This window comes from Myodes glareolus, chromosome 19, assembly GCF_982192425.1.
Source record: "Myodes glareolus chromosome 19, mMyoGla1.1, whole genome shotgun sequence".
Taxonomy (NCBI): Eukaryota; Metazoa; Chordata; class Mammalia; order Rodentia; family Cricetidae; genus Myodes; species Myodes glareolus.
In genome coordinates, this window is record NC_142044.1 from 27654524 (window position 1) to 27677638 (window position 23115).

The 23115-nt window shown below is 40.1% G+C and overlaps 1 protein-coding gene across 3 annotated transcripts in view; it reads right to left on the reverse strand.

Annotated features, from left to right (window-relative positions):
- The window catches only part of Adcy8 (adenylate cyclase 8), a 215987-nt gene that overhangs the window by 165659 nt on the left and 27213 nt on the right, over positions 1-23115 (reverse strand). For all 3 annotated transcript variants that reach the window (XM_085678921.2, XM_048457362.3, XM_048457363.3), the window contains exon 2: positions 2481-2630. In XM_085678921.2, coding sequence (XP_085535047.2) covers positions 2481-2630 — 150 coding nt within the window. The remainder of the gene's footprint in view (positions 1-2480; positions 2631-23115) is intronic.

The following is a 23115-nucleotide window of genomic DNA, read 5'->3' on the forward strand; positions in this document are numbered from 1 at the left end:
ACAGTGATCATAACATGCTTGGAACTGAAGAACAGGAAAAGACAGAACCTTAAGGATAAGAAGCACCAATTGTCACTGTCTCCAGTATTTTATAAACACTGCACATAGCATGCTGAAGACTCACCCACAGTGTGGTTCTTGCTGTGATAGACCATCAGGATCAACAGCTGCATAAATTATTAACATGGCGAGCTTTTTTTTTTTTTTTTTTGAGTTGACACAAGTCACACAGAAAGAGTGATGTGCTAGTCTGGCAACGGCTCTGCTTCACACAGGAACACAATATACACTCCTGGAGATCTCTGTTATATGAAGTGCTTTCCTTTCAGGAAAGAATTTTTCTAACTGATCCTCAGAGCTATTCAGAGAACCTATAAAACAGCTATTAAGGAGGTTCTGCAATGTTTTTAGGCATTAACTTAGAAGTTTCCTCTTCTGAATTCCCCACCACTTATGCAGAATCTGCAAGATCAGTGGTGTTTTCTGTGCTATGAATCTTGGCCCAGGAGGTTGGATCCAGCTTGTCTGATACATCTATTATAGCACAGACCCGGGTTCGTTGACTTCCTCATGATTCCACTAAAGAAATGCCTTAAAAATGCAGTGTTGCAGAATACTGTTTTAAGTATTAAGTACATTTGCTTATGCTTTGGAACATTTGTTTCAATGATGCAAAGATGTGATGCATTCTTTTATGTTGCATTTGTTTAATTCTGTGAAACTGTGTTACTTTACCTGTCTAAAACATCTGATGGTCTAAAAAAGAGTTGAAGGACCAATAGTAAGGAAGGGGAAAGAATAGACAGGACTGACTGACACAGAGAAAAAAAAGAGAAAAAATCTGGGAGGAGAGAAGGAACAAGAGAAGAAGAAGAAGCAGCCAGCCACCAGCCACCAGCCAACCACAGAAAAAGAGTAAAAGTAAGAAGTACTGAAGTATGAATAGCAAAAAGCCCAGAGGCAAAAGACGGATGGGGTAATTTAAGTGAAGAAAAACTGGCTAGAAACAAGCCAAGCTGAAGTCGGGCATATAGAAGAAAGAATAAGACTGGTGCGTGATTTATTTGGGAGCTGGGTGGCACCCCTCCAAAGAAGCCAAAAGAGTAAAAGACAATTGCAACGTGGAGTCATCTGTCTCCCCTCACAGCTGCTGCATAATGTCACAACCCATTAGTGAAGGTTTAGAATGGATTTGTTACAGTACACATATGACTGCAAGAAGAAGAGCCTGCTATGGTATCGCGAATGCATCCACTATGCATACAACTCCCAGGGATACGTACATTTAGGAGCCTGTATGTTGGTTCTAGTGCAGGTCTTCAGTACATTCTTAACGTTTTCTTTAACAATTGCTTTAAAAAACAATGGAATAAATGGAGTTTTCACATCTGATTAGCTGCACTAGGAGCAAATCTTCATCCTTGGAAAGCATATCTCATTCTGGAAAAGCATATCATTTGCTACAAACTATTTTTAAGCTCTATAAATCTCCCAAAGCAATATGTCTAAGATTCTTATTTATTTCAATGTTTTTTTTTTTCAAACTGGAACTCATTTCTCCAACTCTCTAACCCCATTTAAACTTCGTTGCTTACATCATTTTTTAGTCAATGTTTGGCTTCAGGTTCATTGAATTTATTTTGTGTGCTATACCTCACAAAACCCAGAGTGAAGTATGAACAATTTGATAAATACTAGAATCTTTATGAGTTTATAGTATTTTTTTTTTGTTTGTTAAGATCGAATTTTTCTGTGTAGCATTGGCTGTCGTAGAACCATTTATGTAGAGCATACTGATCTAGAATTTACAGAGAACCACCTCCCTCTGCCTCCCAAGTGCTGGGATTAAAGACGTGAGTCATCACTACCCAGCTATGAGTTTATAGTTTAAATGCCTAGGTAGTGAAAACATTAATAATAATTTATACTTTTAAAGAAGGAATGTCAATAAGAAGGTGCTGGTGATTTTTGAGAATGATTGCCTTGGTCCCAAATAGTTATGTCAGTTACAGGTGTCAGTGAGGTAGTCAGTAAATGTATTTATATCTTATAGAAAGCAATTAATGTGGAGAATAAGGACAACCTACATTGACTCTGATAGGGGAGTTCAGCCAATCACATTCTGTCCGTGGGACGTGTTGCCCTAAGGCAAAAATTTACCTATAAACCTGGCTGGTGCGCTTTCCCTAGCTCTCTCTCTCGCCTGGCTCCTGCGTCCGGACGGATCGTTGGGATTCTGGTGTAAGTCTTCCTTCTGTTTATTAAAGCTGTATATTTTGTATTAAGCTAGTCTGGCGGATCATTAATTACTGATCGCACCGCGCCCCATCATTGACTCAAAGTCTAACATGAGTCTTTTAGACTCTGGGATCCCATAGACTTGGAGAGAACGCTGGCAAAGCAGGGTGTTTGGAAGGAAGAACTTCCTGGGCTAGGATAGAGACTCGGTGACATCCGAAACACAGTCTTGCATGTGGTACCTGTCTTTGGTTCTCTGTCTCCAGGCGTAGCCTGGCCTCCACACACCTCCGTGTCTCCAGGAAGGCCTGGCGCTGGGCGCGGTCTGACAGGTAACTGATGAAGATCCCAGCTGTGTTCATGCACATGAATAGCACCACCTGGGCCAGGACCTGTGGGACAATTCCAAACATCCTGGTTAGATGAGTCCAACAGCAGCTGCTCGGAGGAAAAGATCAAGATAAGTAAATGTTTTAGAAGGAAGTCTATTTTAGCAACCGAAATGTCTTGAGTCACATTGGCCCAATGATACTTTTCATTCTGATCCTGCTTCAAAAGTCACTTTTCAGACAGACCTTTCTTGATGACTCAATTAAAACCTGCCATTATGTCCTCAAGTCTGAGCCTGGACTTTCATTAGAAACTCTAGATAAGTAAAGGCTGTGAGGTTCTCCACTTGACCACCTTCCTCCATCATTATCTGAAATGTTGGGTCTTTAATAGGCTAGGGATAGATAAAGTTAAGAAATCAAAAAGGATCAGACCATGAATTCACTAGTAGTGAATGTGCTGTGTTCTGATGTTACTGCAGAAGATGCAGAATGTGCTGTGTTCTGATGTCACTGTAGACCATGCAGAATGTGCTGTGTTCTGAGGTCACTGCAGAGCATGCAGAATGTGCTGCGTTCTGATGCTACTGCAGAGGATGCAGAATGTGCTGTGTTCTGAGGTCACTGCAGAGGATGCAGAATGTGCTGTGTTCTGATGTCACTGCAGAGGATGCAGAATGTGTTGTGTTCTGAGGTCACTGCAGAGTGTGCAGAATGTGCTGTGTTCTGATGTCACCACAGAGCATGCATTCACTATTTATTAGTGAATGTGCTGTGTTTTTATTTCTGCTCTAAGATTCTTTTGACAGAATCATGACTATTCACCAATTCAAGACAAAAACAAAACAAAACAAAACAACAATGAAACATCAGCACATAATGGCTAACACAAAGAAAGAATCCCCCCCCCCCAAAAGGCAGATGTGGTAGCTCATGTCTATAATCCCAGCACTCAGAAGGCTAAGGCAGAAGGACTGCTATAATTGGACTTTCCTTTGGACTGTCAGCTCACAAAAAAATGACATGGAGACCTATTATTAATTACAAAAACTCAGCCTATATCTTAGACTTGTTCCTAATAGCTCTTAAAACTTAAATGAACCCATTTCTATTAATCTATGTTTTATTTTTCTTTCATTCTCTGGACTTGACTATCTTCATGGCTTGTTGGTATCTCCCAAACACCTAGATTCCTCCTTCTCTTCCTTTCTTTTCTCTGAAATCCCACCTATACCTCCTGCATAGCTATTGGTCATTCTGCTTTTTATTACACCAATCACAGCAATACATTTTCACAGAATATCCAAATACCTCCCAACAGGTTGCTGCAAGTTTGAGGCTAGCCTGGGCTACTCTTTGAGACTGTATCTCAAAATAAAAATAAACGAATGAATCATTAAATGAAGAGAACCTGTGAAAGGAATCTCATATTTTGGGTGTGGGTAAAGAATGAATCTGGCATTTGGGGAATGCTAAGTAAGTCCTCTACCATTGAAGTGCCTTCCTGTTTCCCAAAGTTATTATATAAGCCATTTCCGGAAGGACACATGCACGGAGAAGATAAAAAGTGATTGAGTGAGGATTAAGGATCAGAACTGAGATCAGAACTACAGACCAAGAGGTAAAGATTTTCATTTGACTTCAATTAATCTAGACATTTATAAAAACGAAACCAAATAGAAGACCACCAGTTCCAGGTGATGATAAAGCTTACCAGGTAGTCACAATTTCCCAAACACACTATAAAGTTACAGAGCATAGAAGGAGCTGTATATCTCTCCCTCTCCTGAAATAAGATGATCAACAGAGACACCCGTTCTGTCCGGAGCCGGCTGTCAGAATTAGCAGCCAAAATTCACTGCAGTGCTTTTACCTGCTCGGTTAAAGACAAGGGCAAGTACGCCAGCGAGGACTGAAGAGACAGGGCGTAAGCAGAGCAGCAGAAAGCACAGTCTCGCACCTGCGCACACATGCAAATTCCGAATGATGTTAAGGCAGCTCATAGATAAGATAAGCATCAGGCGAAAATGCCCATTGAGAAAAAGAAATAACACTTTTAAGGGCTTTAATAATGTGGGTGACAATATTGAAAATTCCAACATGCCTATGTCATGGGGAAAGGAAAAGGAGAATGTGGCAGAAAAGTTGTTTAAAGAACCAATGTTTTTTTACCAATTTTTATGGAAGCAGTTTCAGACTCAAGAAACTCACAAAAGTCCATATAGGCTGAATATGAACAAAACACGCCTGTACACATAAAAGCCCAAATTCTAAAAGCCAAAAGCAATCTTGAAAAGTCATAGGACAAGATTAGACATTGGGAATCTAGTTTCCAGTATCAGAATTATTTCCATATTAAATAGGAAGACGTAATCTATGTTATTGAAGAGATGTTCCTAAATACACTTACATAAAAATTCTGAAATTTATAACAAAATTAAGTTAGTTGTGTTACATAAATACTATATATTTTAAAAAGAGTATTACTAGGGATAAGTACAGTCGCCACATAAGAGGGAAGTATCCAATATAGCAGGAAAATGTAAATTCTGAATTTTAACACATTTAATAATATAGTCTCAAAATATAATAAAATCTGTGTAATTATTTATAGAACAGTATCATAGGGATCTATTTCCAGCAGTTACTATATCAAAAAAGGCATGGTAACACTTGCCTTTAATCCCAGCACTCGTGAGTCAGAGATAGGCAGACCTCTGTGAGTTCAAGGCCAGCCTGGTCTACAAGAGCTAGTTCCAGGATGACTAGGGCTATTACACAGAGAAACCCTGTCTCGAAAAACCAAAATAAATAAAAACAAATAAGTAAATAAATAATAAAAATATAAAATAAAATAATTAATTAAAAAGCTTGAGCTAATTCTTTCAATTAATTATTATTAAATGGAGTATAGTATCCAAGAATTAGATAGCTGAAATTCTTCACAGAGAAACATTGAAAACTGTAGACACCTCTTAAGAGAAGGCCAGAAGCTAGCCTCTTCAGATTTTAAAGAACTACCATCAAATAAACACAGTGAATGACTGCTGTCGTGGTTTGAATGAGAATGGGCTCCCACAAATTCAGATATTTGAATCCATTGCCCCCAGTTGGCAGCACTGTTTGAGTAGACTATGAAGGCATGGCCTTTCTCAAGGAAGTATGCCACTGAGGGTAGGCTTTTGAGGTTTCAAAAGTCTTGTGCTTCACTCTGCTTCCTGCAATCTCTCATCTCTCAGTGTTCAACTCCAGCTGCCATGTCTGCTTCTGCTATTTGTTGCTTTGCCATCTCCACTGTGATGGACCCTAAAGCTCTGGAACCATAAACCCAAATAGGTCCTAATGTCCTATTACAGCAACAGAAAAATACCTGATACAGCTATATTGCCATCAAATTACAAAGCAATGCACTAAAGAGTAATACCATGTGCTTTAAAATTAAAAATAATATGCAAAGTCTTTATATCACGTTGATCTAAGAATACATCATAATCTTGTAATGAAAAATGAAGGCTGGGGAATAGTGAAAATATCACAGAGCAAAACTTAGTAGCTAAAAAAAAGTTGAAGATGAATGTGCTGGCCGCTAAACATAGAGAATTATCAAAATCATACCAAGCCGAATAAAACAAAGTAAGCCCCAGGATAAATACAAAGTATATATAAAGAAAAAGCAATACAATAGGAACAACAAGCAATGAAATAAAAAGGGATAACGTTAAAGGGACCAATAAACTCGATTGCTTCTTTTCTGCCAAGGACAGGAAAACAGAAACACTTCTTTGCAAGTTGAGTAAAGAGAAAAAGTATAAAAGATCAGTATTAAGGATCAGAAAACCAGGAAATTAAAGGCTTTGAGGAATTTAATAAATAATAATGCTAATTATGGAGTCTATTGTGAGTAAGATCTCAAATATAATTAAGATGTTTCTGAAAGTGCATCGTTTCTGAAGTTGAATAGAAAAAGAGGGGAAAATTAAATACGTGTAACCATAATTAAAAATCTTCCCACAAGGGATCTACAAACTCTGGTAGGTTCATCAGATAACTATGACACAATTGTGAGATAAAAATTCTAAATATTTTGTCTATTCCAAAGAATAAAAGTAATGAAGATTCCCCAGCTCAGTTTATGAGGCTGTCTTATTTGGGACAGATCTGGCACTGAACTTGCAACTCTCCTGCCTTAGCCCCCTGAGTGCTGGGATTGCAGGTGTATGTCACAATGTCTCCCTTGGACTAGCATAATGTCGATATGCTGAAACTATTAGTTAAGATACAGCAGTTCAATTTTGTTCATAATTATGAGTAGGTGAATTTTCAAACATAACAACAACAAATAATTGAAGCTGTAAATATATAGAAAAGATAACTTGACTAAGCTGAGGTTTTATTTTTCTAAGAATTTGTGGATAATTTAACATTATTAAATCTGTTATATTCATGCATACATAAATATCCCATAATACAAAAAGCACATGTAAAACTCAATAATTTTTTTTATAGATGAAATTCTCAGAACAGAAAGCAACTTTTCTAAGCACAAGGTGGAATGTTAGAGTCAAGAGAAACACTTGAAGCAAAATGCCACTCAGTAAAAGGTTGAAAGTGTTGGCTTAATGGTTTGGAAATCAGTTATTAACATGTTATAACTGCATGTTATCACTACAATACTATTCTCAGGTCCTGGCCACTCTGAGGAAACAAACAAATAGGCAAACTGAAATTCCTTTAGTTCACGAGACGTTTGGAAAGGAAGAGCATTAGAAGAATCGTGTCATTGCTATTTTTCAGATGAGAGGACTACATGTGTGAAAAATCCTGGAGTCTTGCAGTAAAATTGTTAGATGAGGAAGAGTTTCACAAGGACACCGAGTCAAAATGAAATTGATTGCACTCCTGTACTGTGGAATGATCTTTTTGTACAGTGTGAATATGTATTACTTTCCGTGGTTAATAAAGAGTTGAATGGCTTATAACTGGGCAGGTAGAGGTTAGGCGGGACTTGTGGGCAAAAAGAGAGCATGGGGAAGAAGACAGGTGGAGAAAAGCCAGATGAACATGCTGTGTTGAGAAAAGGTACCACCATGTAGCAGAGTGTAGATAAGAAATATGGTTTAATTTAAGTTGTAAGAGCTAGTTAGTAATAAGCCTAAGCTATTGGCTGAGCTTTTGTAATTAGTATGAAGTCCCTGTGCATTTATTGAAGAGCTTGCGGTCCTGATGAAAAACTGCATACATTCTTATCTGTTCATGAACCGATAATGCCAAAAATGAAGAGCCGCAGTGCCATGGATGAGCATCTATAAATCAAGACTGAACTTGTACAGTGATATCCAAGTCCAGATTAGGTATGGACCAAGTTAAACAAGCCTGACAATTACCTTTCTTCCTTTTTTATACGTATGTACATGGTGGGTGTATGTATGCTTGCACATCGTATTTGCATGCACAATATGTATTCATATTTACAGGGGGACACTAGTTGACATTAGGAATCTTCTTTGGTCACACTCCACATTATTTGTTCAAGGCAGAGCCTCTTACCTGAAGCCAGAGCTACCTGATATGACTAGTCTGGCTGGCCAGCTTGTGCCTTGAATACCATGTCTGTGTTCTCAGTGAAGGGTTTATTGGTAGGCTGCTATACTTACTATACTATACTGGCATCTGCATGGATTCTGATACTCCCTAAGGTTTTCTCCTCTTTGGGACTTTTATATGGAAGCCCACATGTGACTCAGTTTCCATCTGGCATCAATACTGACTTAAAAGTCATTTTAGTTCAAGCCTGCCTGCATTGTTCCTTCGTCTTTTGGGCACCTCTCATGAGACTTATTGTCTTGTTGATTCCTCTTTCTTGCCCACTTCTAGTTTTATTATAGTTTCCCCAGGGATATTCCCTAACTAACCACTTTATCACAGTCAGATTTCCCTGACATTTGTGATTCTTGAAGCCTATGTGTTCATCACTAATTGTAATTACATATTTATTTGCTTGCCTGATTGGCTGATGTTTATAAGCCACAGTGGATATTTTTTTACTCCTACAATACAGACATGATAGTTGCTCAGCTTGACTGATACCCACTGCCTTGCACAGTACTTTACTGCCTGACAATGAGTCTATGAATTGTTCTGCATTCCTATGTGCTAAGTATTTGATGAATGGCCACATGAATTAATGAATAACTTCCTTATGTACCACTAATCATCATTTACAAGATATGGGTGAATGATGATAGTCTGGCAGTAACAGTGATAAATGTAAAGACGTCAAACAATATCCCTAACAAATGCTAATACAGCAAATGTGCTAGACAGCGTGTGAATTTAGACGAGATCTGAAGGAGCCTTTTCAGTAAAGGAATGCTATCATTAGCTATATAAATACTATTCAGCTTGCTTAGCAGTTTTAAAAATATTACAATAAACATGCCATGTGCTATTCTCATGAATGATTTCATGAATATCAAATATATTTTTGTACAAAAGTGACTACAGTGGGGCTTGACCAACTACAGTAACAAATGCCTTTATGTTATAATAATTAAAATTGTACCAATAGAGATACTCAACTGAAAATTACTGGAAAAATGAAAGTACATGATAGAGACCTACATGATCAAAATCTTACTGGGCTTGCGTATGATATGCATATGCCAAAGAGGAAAGATGTTGCTAAAAGATTAAATGGAGAAATTCCTCAACAGAGTAACCTATAGTTATGTAACAAAACGAATGCCAATAGATTTGAGTTAAGTGTGAAATGAGACTTTAGATAGGGAAAATAAGATAGACGGGAACATTTTCAGTAAAGGAAAACACGAGAAGAGAAGAATAGAGTTCATTGGCAAGCCGTCCTCCACAGGCCCTCAGCGTCTGGATGTCATTGATCTTATAAATAATTTTATTATCAAGTAATCTAATCTGTCTAATGCTATCTAATAAGAATCTAAGAATATCTAAATCATTCAATTATTATTATGCTACTGTGATGAGGTAAATGCTACTTTTTAGTGGCTATGGCATTTGGGGGTGGCATTTCGAGGAGTGGCCCGTTAGTGCTTTTTCTGTGTGCTGTCTCAGAGTTATTGTATTTTGTGATCTATCAGCTCAACCCGGGCTCCTGATGTCTCACTATACCTTTAAAGCACCTCTTTCTCAGAGCTAGTATGCCAAGCATTAGATGTTGAAGAAATAACATGAGTCAATATTTTATCTTACCCTTAGATATTTGCACACTTTATTAACCTCTACTAATGTGTCCATTCATGATTATTTATGGAGCAAGAGCTATGAGTGTGAAAAAGTTTTCATTTTCATTTTTCTCATATGTATGAATTGTGATATGGGTTTGTGTATGCATGCCTGTTCATATGTGTGTAGATACATGTTGGTATGGGCACATGCGTTTGTGTAGGTGTGGAGGCCAAGTCAACCTTTATGAGTCTTTCTTGATCATGTTTCATTTATTTATTGAAGCAGGGTATCTTACTTGAACGCAGAGCTTGCTGATATGGATACAGTTAACCAGCCTCTCCAACTTGTTTCTCGGATCTTCTATTTCTGTTTCTGATGTGCTGGAATTACAGGTGGACTACCAGGTCTACCTAACAGTTGTGTAGACTCTGGGGATCTGAACCCTGGTCCTCACTCTAACCACAGTGATGGCTCAGGTCTGACACAATCTTATGAACTAGTACTATTCAAAGAAGATAAAGCCCATTCTAGGAATAGGACAGTTAACAAAGAAAACAAAGAATAGTACATAGTGGCCACAGTGCTTATCATAATAAAAATTATGAAAAAATAGGATGAAGAGGATAATGGGGTCGCTAACTTCTGAGAAGTTAAAAAAGGTTCTACAGTAAGAAAACATTTGAAGGCCAATGAAATTGCTAGGTAGGCACAGGCACTTGCACCCAAGTCTGACACCCTGAGTTTGATCATCAGGACTCATAGGGTGGGAGAAGAGAACCATCTCCAAGAAGTTGTCCTCTGACCTCCTTATGCACGTCATGACATGCATTTGACCTGTAAATCAATCAATCAATCAATCAATCAATAGAAGAGGGTACTTGAGCAGAGGAGAAATAAAAAAGCTAGTTATGAGGATTCTAGGGAAGGACATTTCAAGAAGGAGGAACAGAATGGGCAAAGGCTTTGAGAAACAGAATCTCATTATGCAGCACACTGTAGATGTGCTAGAGGGGAAAGTTGAGGGACTCTCTTTCAGGCGATCTCTGAAAGGTCATAACATGCCAGAACAGTAGGGTCCTGTGACATTCTAATACCAATGGCCTTTCTCTCCTAAGGGTTGGAACACCTGAGAGCTCTGACCAGAGAGAAATGTGGCTTCTTTTTATGTTCAAGGTCGCAATGCCTGGGAATAGATTGCAGTATAAAAGGCTGGAGCCAAAGAGACAAGCTAGACTTATCTTTCAAAAATCTCATTGAGAAACGATTTTTGGCTTAGACCTCAATGAGTGTGGGGGATACTTGCAGATATTGAAATGTGGCTGAATTTTTTCAAATATTTCAAAGGAACAGGCCTCACCAATGGGTCTTTGTGTGGATTATGAGAAAACGGAAGGAGACAAAGCTGATGCCAGTCATGGTAATTACTCTGCTTGGAATCTCCTGAGGAATTGAAGATACAGATCTCTGACAGGTGTTCTGGTCCCTAATTTGGAAAGCTTCCAAGTCAATCTGCCAGGACGGCCTGCTGGGACGGCCTCCCAGGTTGGAGGACTGGAATCTACTTCCCAAAAATTAACTGAAGATTAGCTTGACAGAATTCTGGTCGCCTCTGCATACGCTCATCAACCTTCCCAAAGTCTGAATCCTCCAGGGACAGGGACTGTATCCACTGAGGCTCCATGTCTTAGCCCTGGACCCACTTTGCCCGAGCTCTGTAAACATGTCTTGCATCTAATACCCCTCCCTCATTTGAGAAGATACCAATTGCCCACCTCTTTGATCTAGTTTTCTGATCACTGGTAATAGGTCATCAGTCACTTTGATGTAAAAATCCCTCCATAATTTCATCCAAATATAGACCCCCACCTCATCCCTTTGACCAGATCATTCCTCCAATCACAGGAACTGGAAAAAATCTCCAGGAGGCTGGGTCCCTCACATCCTTCCTGGGATGGCAGCCACAGAGTGGGCCATTTGGAAGACACTCACCGAATCATCTGCACCACTTGATCTAAAAGTTGTCATTCCAGAAAGATCCATTGATGTTCAGCATTAAATGGGTAATGGTTACAACCCTGTCCTCTAGGGTTGGGGAAGAGAAGGGGTAGCTCTAGGGATCTCTCGGACTTTTCTTCCCTCTGCACTCAAAAGTTATGTTTGCTGGTGCCCTGCATTTTTATTGCAGTAGATGCTGTGCAGAGAACATCTCCAGGGTCTGCATTTGACTTTAAGGCTGGAGTCCTGCTCTATTCACAGCAGTTGGGAAACAATTCCACGAAAGTGTTCTGTGTATGAGAAAAGAACAGCTTAGCGTAGGTGATAGCTGAGTTTGTCCCCGATGTTAACTTTACTTAAAAACTTTAGAAATGGAATAGCAGAAAGACATGTGGCAAACTGGTATTGTTGAACTTGCTTTTTGGGTGTTTTCCAATATATTCTTGTATATTAAATATTGTATATATATATATACAATATATATACAAATATATATTGTATATTTGCACCATCATTTGTCCTAGGACAAATGTTCCTTAAGATTCTCGACGTCACGCAAACTTTTTCTTTTGCTTTTTGAACATAGGTTTTGTGTGTGTGTGGGGGGGTTAAGTTTAGTTCCTAATGCTCAAATTGAACTATCACACTAACCCTGTGGCTCAACTCTTGAAGCTGATGAAAGGGAAGGATGCATGTTGCACAGCGCAGAAGAAAGAACTGATTTCCCAGTGGCTCTAAGAAATTAGAAATAGGCGACTGAAGGCAGGGAGAGGGTTCGTGAGCATGTCTGAGGATTGGTTATATTTCATTTCAGGTTTTCATGCAGCATTTCAGGGTGAACTAAGCCCTGTGCTTGTCTGAAGTTTCATATTTATCTCTCCTCACAAAAGCATCCCCAGGAACATTGTATCATCTACATTTAGGGTAAACCAAGGTTCTGAGAGCAACTGGCTTTAGGAAAATAGCTCAGGAAATTCGGGAGGACAGACTGCTTTGGGCTCATAGTTTCAGAGCTGTCAGCCCACAGTCTGTCCCCACCGATCCTCACCCATTGTGAAACAACATTATAGCTCTGGAATGTGAGAAATAGCAGGCTTCTCACATGGCAGCGACACGCAAGGCAGTTGGAAGAGACTGGGAACCAAGTATAATCTTCAAATTCATTCCCCCAGTGACAAACTTCATGAGGCTGAGCTCTGCTTTCTAGAGGTTCCATAGCATCTTAGGTAATGACACTATCTGGAGACTAAACTCTCAGCATGTGAGTCAGTAGGAAGTCCTTCATATTCATACCATATAACCCATAAGTTTTGATATTGTTGTGTAGCAATTTCCTTCAATATTGAAACATTCTGTACTGCTGGCAAGCCCCTTAAGCCAGAAAGTAAACTGTAGGAAGTTAAGGCCTACCAGGCTGAGAAACAAGCCAACCCAGAGTCTACCTGGTGGTGTTAGAGATCCTGATTGTTTCTAGTCAATGAGGTGTAACCATGTAATGTCAACAGATTGGAATGCCTAGGTGATGCTTGGGAGGGTGTATATAATTCTCCTTGTTGCTCAATAAATAAATCTGCTGTTTCCCTTTCACCTGACTCCCAGCAACAGTAAACAACTCAAAAATAGCTTCAGGAAGTCCCCAAAACTGATCAGATTCACTTGGCCCCTTCATCCTAAGAGTAAACTATGGTGTATTCCTCTATACTGTGTGAATATGTGATTGGGTTAGTAAAGAAGCTGACTGGCCAATAGCTGGATAGGTAGAGGTTAGGTAAAACTTGTAGAAAAAAAGAGAGAATGAGGAAGAAGAGCAGGAGTCTTTTAGAATTCGGGGGAGATGCAGAGAGAAAGAGATGAACTTGTCATACTGGGAAAAGATATCAAGCCACGTGGCAGATCATAGACAAGAAATATGGATTAATTTAAAATGTAGGAGATAGTTAGCAACAAGCCAGAGGTATTAGGTGAGCATTAATTAATATTAAGCCCCTTGTGGTTATTTGGGAGCAGCTGCTGAGGCACAGAAGTGCCCATCTACAGTAAACAATAAAGACTGCGTAGAGTCTCTCTCAGAGGAACTAAGCTACAAAGAAGACGCTGAACCAGACAAGTGCTTGCAAGAAGTGGAGGCCTGCCAAACTGACGGCTATAAGAGGTTTAGATCAAGTGAGTCACTTAGCAGGGACACTGTCCAACCTTTTGAGTCACCTGCAGGCCACGCAGTGTGCTCCAGGTTCCCAGCTTTTGGGAGCTGTCACCCAGTAGGGACAGACTTTCCTGACACAGCTGTCTTTGAGGCATTTCTGCTCATATAAGTTACCCCTCCTCCACATTCCAGACTAACACCAGATAACCCATTGGTTCACCAGTAGGACTTTGGTGGTATCCACACTTTTGTATCTCTTGAACTCCCTATCTGATGTAAATACACTTGGGTGGTATATTTCCTCCGGAAACGTCTTGTTTGAGCCATTTTCTAGCCCTAAAATTGTCATGTTTTATAGATACGAAAGAATTGCATATTTACATATACAATGTGGTACTTTGAAATACATAATTAGCAAGTTAGCATGATTAGAATATTCATTATGTTGGACTTTTATCATCTCTTTGTGGTAAGAATATTTAACATTTTCCCTCCTAGATATTTTTAATCATACAACATATGGTCGTTAATTACGGCTACCTTACAGGGCAATCAAACATCAGAAGCTACGTCTCCTGTCTAACATTGGATCCACTGGCTGACGTCTCCCTAAATTTCTCTTTTCTTTGCTCTCAACCTCTGGTGACACCAGTCTTCTACTCCGAACGGTTGAGATAACAGTCTTTCAAAATTCTACCCGAGTGTTGTTATGTGGTGGTTATCTTTCCCCCGTGTGTATCCATATCCTTGTAAATGACAAGACTTCTGCTGTCCTTCATGTTGTGAAAGGAGTTTACATTTTCTGTGTCCACTGTTCCATTAAGGGGCTCTTAGGTTCTTTCTGTATCTTGACTACTGCGAATAACGCTGCCATAAGCCTGCAGGCACAAATGCCTCTTCATCGTGATTAGCTGCTTTCCCCTGACGCAGAAGCACTATTGGGATTTCTCGGTTGCCTGCCAGTTCTGCTTGTACTCATTTGTTGAGAAGCTTCCACACTGTTTCCCATAGTGGCTAGACTAGTTGATGTTCCCACAAACAGTGTTTATTACCCGATGTCTTCTTGTTCACAGTCACTCTTACTGGAGAGAAGTAGAATCTGATGGTGGCTTTGAATTGCCTTTTCCCAGGGAGATACCCCCAGTCGTTATGATTGTTTCCTTTGTTTCTTCTGCCACTGTTGAACTTGAGCAGGTAAGTGGTGTGATCACATTTGCGTTTCAGGAAATCAGTGGAGGTATAGCATGAGGAGCGGTCCTGGCGATGACTAAATGCCTCAAGGAGTCAGGGACGAAAGAGGAGGGAGGGAATGTGTAAGAGCATCTGCAGGAGTCTGCAGAGACCAGGGAGGAGGACAATGCCCCTGTCAGCATCCTCGCCCGGGGCTGGGAACTCTCCCCGCAGCTGTCAGTTATGTGGCCATCCTTCCTGCCTGCACTTTGTGATTTGGATAAGGAATTATAAATAGCACATAATGAAGTCTGAAAAGTACCCGAGCAATAAAGAAGCAAACTGAAGTGAAAATTCATAGAAAACAGAAGAAAAGATAAGGCAGGCTGGACTAATAATAATGAACTAGGGGAACATCTTGAGCTCAAAGACTAACATCCTGGTAGGTGACAAAGGCAGAAAGATGTAATCTTTTCCAAAGAAATCACACAAACACAGACATAGATATAAACACACACACACACACACACACACACACACACACACACACACACACACACAAATAGATTAAAAGAGTAGGAATAGTAGATTTTCTTAAATATGGAGTTTTTAAAATCTATCATAGTCAGGGAAATAAAATTGTTAAAGACTGAAAAAAACAGGAAGGCCAGTGGTAGAGAAGAAATAAAGGGTATAAACAAACCTTTAGAAAACAGACCAGGTGAAAAATGAAGTTAATAATTTTTACATGAGATATTTAATAGGCCATAGTACAAATTGAAAGATAAACTATGGTAGTGGAAACCATTAACAAGTTCTAAGTACATGTGCCATTATGTTCAGAGAGGTCAACATAGCAGTGGTTGAGTATTCCAAGAGTGTCTCCAGGCTGAGAGCTCAGAGAGCCCTTTCAGCCTCCTGACAGGCTATCTTGAAGCTGTTCACACACCCAGACACGTTCTAGACATTGTACTTTGAAGTTTTCAAATAATACTTTAACGGATGATCTGTGTTAAATAATAGTAAGCTATTAGCTCATAAAAGCTAAATAATTGCTCCATGTCATAGACCTAGCAAGTGGCAGTAGGATGACCACATTACCTATGCTTGCTGCAGCTTTGCTTCCAATCCTGGAAAGGGAACTCTCCTTCCTGATCTCCTGCATGGGCCCACCAGCCACAGGGCAGTAAATCGGGCTCTGGGAAGCTGGCAACCTAAGAATGACATGTACATTTTTAGAGAATTGAGGAGGAAGGAGAAGAAAAAGCAGGGAAGGAGGAGAAGCAGGAGGTGAACAACAGATAGAGGGGAAAGTAACTATGTGTTGGGAAAAACCTAAAATAATGACTGATTTATTCATTAAATATTTGGAAAAATAAAAGTCAAAAACCAAACACTTATTGACCCCTGGTCCTCAGCACCTCTAACACTCTGGAGGAAGAAGGTGGAGCTGGGTCTTTTCTGTTTCTGAAAGGCCAAGTGGTGTGTGTGTGTGTGTGTGTGTGTGTGTGTGTGTGTGTGTGTGTATTTCATGGGTCAGGCAAAGGGAACAGGATACAGAATGCCTGCTTGTGAAGAAATGCGAGTAGACTAGACCATCAGTTTACTGGTTTCCAACTCAGTGATCAGGGATCCAAAGGTGTCATAGAGAGAGTGAGTGAGGGGAAGGCTGCTGCTGGCCATGCTTAATGCTGCTGAGAAGTCAACTGTGATAAGAACCAAAAACTGACTGACTTTAGCCATGCCCAGGTCACTGGATACCATAACACTGGTGCTAGCTGGATACACATACCCCAGAGTTCATTTGGAATGAGTTTGAGTGGGAGAAAAGGAAGTAGAGGCTTTAGGAGTATTGTTGTAGGAATTCCTAAGAAACTAGCCAACAGTTGAGATACAGTAAGTGATTAAAGATACTGTGTTAATTATTTTCTATCTTTATTTATTAGCCTGGCAACGGTGAGTTTTATGGTGACGGCTATACACTGGTTAAGAAGGAAACCTGAATATGGGCGAATTAAGGGAAGGCTTGCTGGAATGGGTAGAGTGGATCTTATTTGGTATACTTCAGAGAGATAAAGTTCAGCGAAGCAAAGTAGTCAGACAAAAGACGATGTATTTAGAGCAAGAATAGAAATAGAGAAGAAAAATTATCTGGAACCTTCCTTTTAATGACCTCTTAAGCCTCATCCTTTATCTTTTTGCTTTCTCCAGACTCACCTCTCCCTCACCTTCCCATATTCTTGTTGAAACCATACTACTACTCCTCCCTTGGCATGAGCTCTTCAGAGCTCCTTCCACTTATCTGTCCTGTAAGAACCTACTCACCTAACGGAGGTCAAGATTCAACTGGGTCAACATTTTGTTCCTCCTCATCTCATAGACACTATCTGTGCAGAGCCCTGACACTGCCCTACCCGCTACTAACTAGCCCTGCTCTGTGTATGATGGCCTCCATGACTCTAGAGCTTTGCATGATCTTGCATGTCTCTGGCTTCCTTTTCATCCTTACTCACGTATGGACTGAGTGCCTTTTGTAGGGTGGACAGTGTGCTAGGGCTATCTGTGGGTGAGCAAAATAAACCCTGACCACTCCCTCTAGCAGCTGGAAGGCTAATCATGCTGTGGACTTTGAAATACGTGTGTTGAAGGAGTGAACTAGCGTGGTTTGAGGTAATTAAAGGGAGCCTGTGGTTTCTGGTGGACACCGAATGGCAAAGAAGGAAGACGTATGTTCTCTTTGCTATTCTTTCTCAATTGTCCAGGATGGTTCTATGACTTAGAATATTTAGAGGATGGGAGTCAGAATCTTGACTTTCATTATCACAGTCTATTTCAGTTTTAATGCAAGCACTGGCTAGTTCAATGTGCCAGGTGGGAATCCATTGATGTGAGGACATAGAACAAGTTTCTGTCCTCCTGGAGTTTATATTCCTATGAGAGAGAGAGAGAGAGAGAGAGAGAGAGAGAGAGAGAGAGAGAGAGAGAGAGCACCTCTGTGACTTAGAGTTGTTATGAGGATAAATTAAACAATGTTGTAGAGGACTCCAGGTGGTGGGTAATTGGAACCCGGCAGCCAGCAAGTGTTAATTCTTCATGAGTGACTATAAAGATGAAATGAAGAGCTCACATACAAAGTGCTTAGCATCTGCTTGATGCATTGCCAACATCCCACATGGCAGCTACTAGTGCCACTACCCTCTACCCTAGCCAAGCTGCCCCCACATCAGGGCACTGAGGAGACTAGGAAGCATCCTGGGGCACTTGGCACTGTGTCTCTCCAGCTCAATCCTTTATTTGTGTTCTCTCTCTCTCTCTCTCTCTCTCTCTCTCTCTCTCTCTCTCTCTCATTTTTTGACCCAAGGTTTCTTACTGTACCTAGAGGAGATCACCATTTCCTTGGTCCTGGCTTGGAAGTGAGGCCCCTGAATCCCCCTGTCTTTGCCCCTAAGCCAGGTGTTCACTCTCAAGCCTGGCTTTTATACATGGTTGCTAGGGATCTAAGTTAGAATCTTTTCTCAGCCAACCCTTTACCCACTGAGCCGTGTCTCCAGTTTCCATGCCCTCTTTTGATTCTTTTCTCCCCTCCTCATGCACTTTCTGGCTTCTAGTTACATAAGGTAACGTGAAGTTAGCTGGATCAGTTTATTGGCTATTCACCTTCCTCTAGGATTTGCCTTTCAGTGCCCCATTCTGTACTCCCCAAGCTGATTCCTCTGGGTTGGATTTGTCAGGTGCCTTCACCCTCAACTTCCATGTGAGTTCTGACTAGTGCAGGAGAAAGGTAGGGAAATCTGGAGAAGAGAGAGGGATGAAGGGAAGAAGGGAGAGTGGTGGGAGGAGGAGGGGAAGGAAGAGGAGGGGAAGGAAGGAGATTCATTTATTCTACAGTTCTGAGTAATGACTATATTCTTCTAAAGTGCTGAAATTCTTATCAAGATCTGCTAATACCACCCACACCCTTGCCTCTTCAAGTTCCTAGAGCAGAAACAGTTTCCTTATGGCCCAGGGGTGGGTAGCTAATCAAGATGTGTGCCTGGAATCTTATCTCAGTCTTTGCCTGAGCTCACATCATTTACTCCTTCAAATGTCTGTTTCCTGGTGGAACCCTGGAAGACACACTACAAGCCCTCTAACATCTCCAGAACTTTGGACATTTGGTTCCTTTCCCTTGAATTGTCCACTTTCAACACACACACACACACACACACACACACACACACACACACACTCTCCTAGGACTCAATATGGAGTTAAAAAATTCTCTTTGAAACTCTTCCTTGGTAGTCCTCATTCATGTGCTGTCTGGCTTCGGAGCATGTTCATACCACATTGCCTCAGGGCTTCTATCTGTTTTGGGGTCTCATCTGTGGATTTTCGGGGTAGCGGCTGCCGTCTGCCACTGCTGGGTCTCTGTACTTGACATGCAGTAGTCAGTCAGTAAATTTGGGTTGACAGTTGTCTGGAGGAGCAGCTGAGATGTCTGGTGAGAGAGTCACTGAAGAGGCACAAGTGACCTCCGCATGCCTGTCACTGTAAGAAAGGTTGTTTCCTAAGGGAAGTCATATGTCTTATCAAGAGACTGCATTTCTGGGCAGGGAGGATTTTCCATGTTCATTCACTCTGGCAACCATGAGAGTTCCCCTATAACTTGTTCCTACTAATGAAGAGCCCATTAATCCAAAGGGTTTCATAAATATGGTTCTTAGGCTTAAACATTTGCTTAACATGAACTCTTTGGGAAGCTTGCATTTTTATATTACCAAAGCCCTTGGTAACAGATAAATTAAATCACTTTTCTGTGTCACTAAGTATTGGAGTCAATGTTGGAAAAAAATTCAAGACAAACAAGTAACAACAATAGGTTCTTTTCAATCCTGCTTAGGTCCCCATGCTGTCAAATGGTGAAACTTCAAAACAAATCACCCCCCAAACACTTTAATCATGTCCCCAGAAAGGTGAGTGCCAAGGCCAAATGACAGATCTTCCCAGAGGCATTTTCCTCCAATATAGCATCTTAGTCTCTTGTTATACTGATAATTTAGAACATATCGTGATTCCTGTTTACGATGAATAAATACATGAGATTCGTTATATGAAACCAAAAATAGGAAGAGAAACTTACCGAGTCTAAAAGAGATTAAATTGAAAATGAGAAGCCATGCCCAGGAAACAGCAGGGACATAACAACAAATGGGCATCAGAAAACAGGACACTTCCCTTGCAGAAATGCCTTTACTGCGCTGATTGATTAGCCATATCAACTAAGAAAGAACACATGTTACTGAATAGCTATTAGGAATATTAGTGGCTCAGACAGGAAATTAGAGCCCTTTATACACAATGCCAGGATGGAGTGCATGGATTTTGTTATTCAAGCTCACAAGTGCCAGGTCTTTCAGCTTCTCAGACCTATTTGTAAGGTAAAGAAAAGGGGCTGTTTTCCTACCACGGAACTTTAGTAGTATCTGGAGATGTCTCTGGTTATCGCCATTGGGATGGGGCGGTGTGCTGCTGGCATTTGGTGGTGGAGGAGGACAGCAATACTACCACCCATGTTATGTAGTGCAAGACAGCCTCGCTTCCTCCAATAGAGATTCTCTTGACGCCAAACACCAGTAACTGGAGACTAAGAAAGCCTCTCTGTCAGCTTAGCAGCTGTATAACAAATGGCAGAGTGTAACAAATACTAAAGGTATTATCACCAGATTAATGGGCAACACATTTTGAAAACTTTACATCCAGAATATAGTGACTCTATTTTAAACATTTCAGCATTCATTATGATGGTGTGTGTATGTGAGTGTATGGTGTGTGTGGTGTGTATGGTGTGTGTGGTGTGATGTGGTGTTTGTGGTGTGATGATGTGTATTGTGTGCAGTGTATTGTGTGTGTATGTTGTATATGTATGTGTGGTTTGTGATGTGTGGCCTATGCATTTGTATGATGTGTTATGTGTGTATGGTATGTTATATATCTATGGTATGTTGAGTATGTTTATGTGTTTGTGTGTGGGGGACTGAGGTCAGTCTTAGATATTATTCCTCAAGAGCCATCCCTTTGGTTATTTGAGAGACAGCCTCTTAGTTGCACCAGAGGTTAGCTAGAGTGACTGGCCTCCGAGCTCCATTGATCCACCTCTTTCACTGAGTCAGCACCAGGGTTGCTGGAATGCCCGACCTTTTAGGTGGTTCTGAGAACTGAACTCAGATTCTAGTGTTTGCTGCAACAGGCACTTTACAACTGAGCTATCTACAAGCTCAGCCCTCATCCCCACAATTCTGATCTTGCCATATGGGGTTATTTCCTTTGTGTAAATGTGACATTAAATCTATTTTTTGACTTGCATCCTTGCTATACAAACGTCGTCAGAACAAAATTGTTATCTCTCTTCTAGCAACTCCAGTTGGAAAAGGAAGACAGACGATAGGACGTGAAATCAGGATACAATGGTTCAATATGACTGTGAAGTTGCGTGAAGGATAACCATATGTGGTGTGAGAACAGGTAATATCACTCAACATCTTCCAAACCATTACAAAAAGCCAACGACATGAGTGCTATTGTTGTTATTAGAATCACCATAGATATTGTTCAACCAGAATGATTTTGACAGGGATAATTCTTTTTTTATATATTTATTTATTTGTTTATTATGTATACAATATTCATTCTGCAGGCCAGAAGAGGACACCAGGCCTCATTACAGATGATTGTGAGCCATCATGTGGTTGCTGGGAATTGAACTCAGGACCTTTGGAAGAGCAGGCAATGCTCTTGACCACTGAGTCATCTCTCCAGCCCCGACAGTGATAATTCTTTTAAGGTCCAAAGCATATAATATCTGATTATGATCACCTGCATTTTATGGGTAAGGAAAATAAGGTAAAACATACTAAGTCCCCAGCTCAGGACATCTCTCTCTATAGGTGGACGTGCAAGGATTGGGTGTCATTCATTCAGGTTCCAGACTCCACTTCTGGAAGTCCTAACTACGATGTTCTATAAAGACAGTGGAAAGCAGTAGAGTCCACAGAGGGTATGGAATCCAAGGAAGTTTCCTGGAAAGAATAGAGCTGAAGCTCAAACATGAGTATGAGTTAGGAAATCTAGAGATAGAGGTCCAGTGTTTTGAAAGAGCAGTGTACAGAGTATAGAATAGAAAAAATAGCAAGAACGTTTGGCAGGGTATAAAAGACTAGCACTTTGGCAAGAAAGATTTAACTTTGGAGAGGCTGGCAATGGATATGACAGGCGGGAGAGGCTGAGGAGGTTACCAACTCCACCAATTTCTCTATAACACACTGTGCTTATCCTATGACGTCTCTCAATGTATGTCCTTCTTGTTTTAAATGGATTAAAAAACAGTTGAAAGTTCTAATTTGTTCTGTAATTGTATTTCACAAAGGAGTAGGAGGTTCACCCGATTTAAAAATCCTTTCTTCAATGTGATTGCGTCCACTCTTCACATTCAGAAAATTTGTACTTCATTATATTAGGACTCACAAATATATCCCCAAACACAGATATTATTTCCAAAGTCTTCCTACAAGTATACATATTGACACAGTTAGCTTTAGGAGTTCTGTTTTTTTTCTACAAGCTTTACACAAAACAGCTGCTATTTTTCAAGGAGAACCAAGATTCAGGTCCAGACAAGTTTTGTCATAGGCATGCAAAGGAAGATTATTTCTTTGACCTAGTTCTACGAGGTGAAAAATTATAACACAGTGGAATTTTCATACATATATATTTAGAATTAATTTAACATTAACATATCTATATATAAAATTGACCTATATAAAATAAATATATACATGAATTTTAAATTTTATATAAATAAAATTTATAATTTTTATTTATATAAACAAAGTGTGTAATTGACCTATATATTAAAGAAATAGATAAATTTTATATAAAGTATGTATATACTTGTTTATATATTTGTCATATGTATATATACATATACATACATATATATGCATACACACACACATATATATACATATTTATACATAAGACAAATTTTGGATTGAGAGG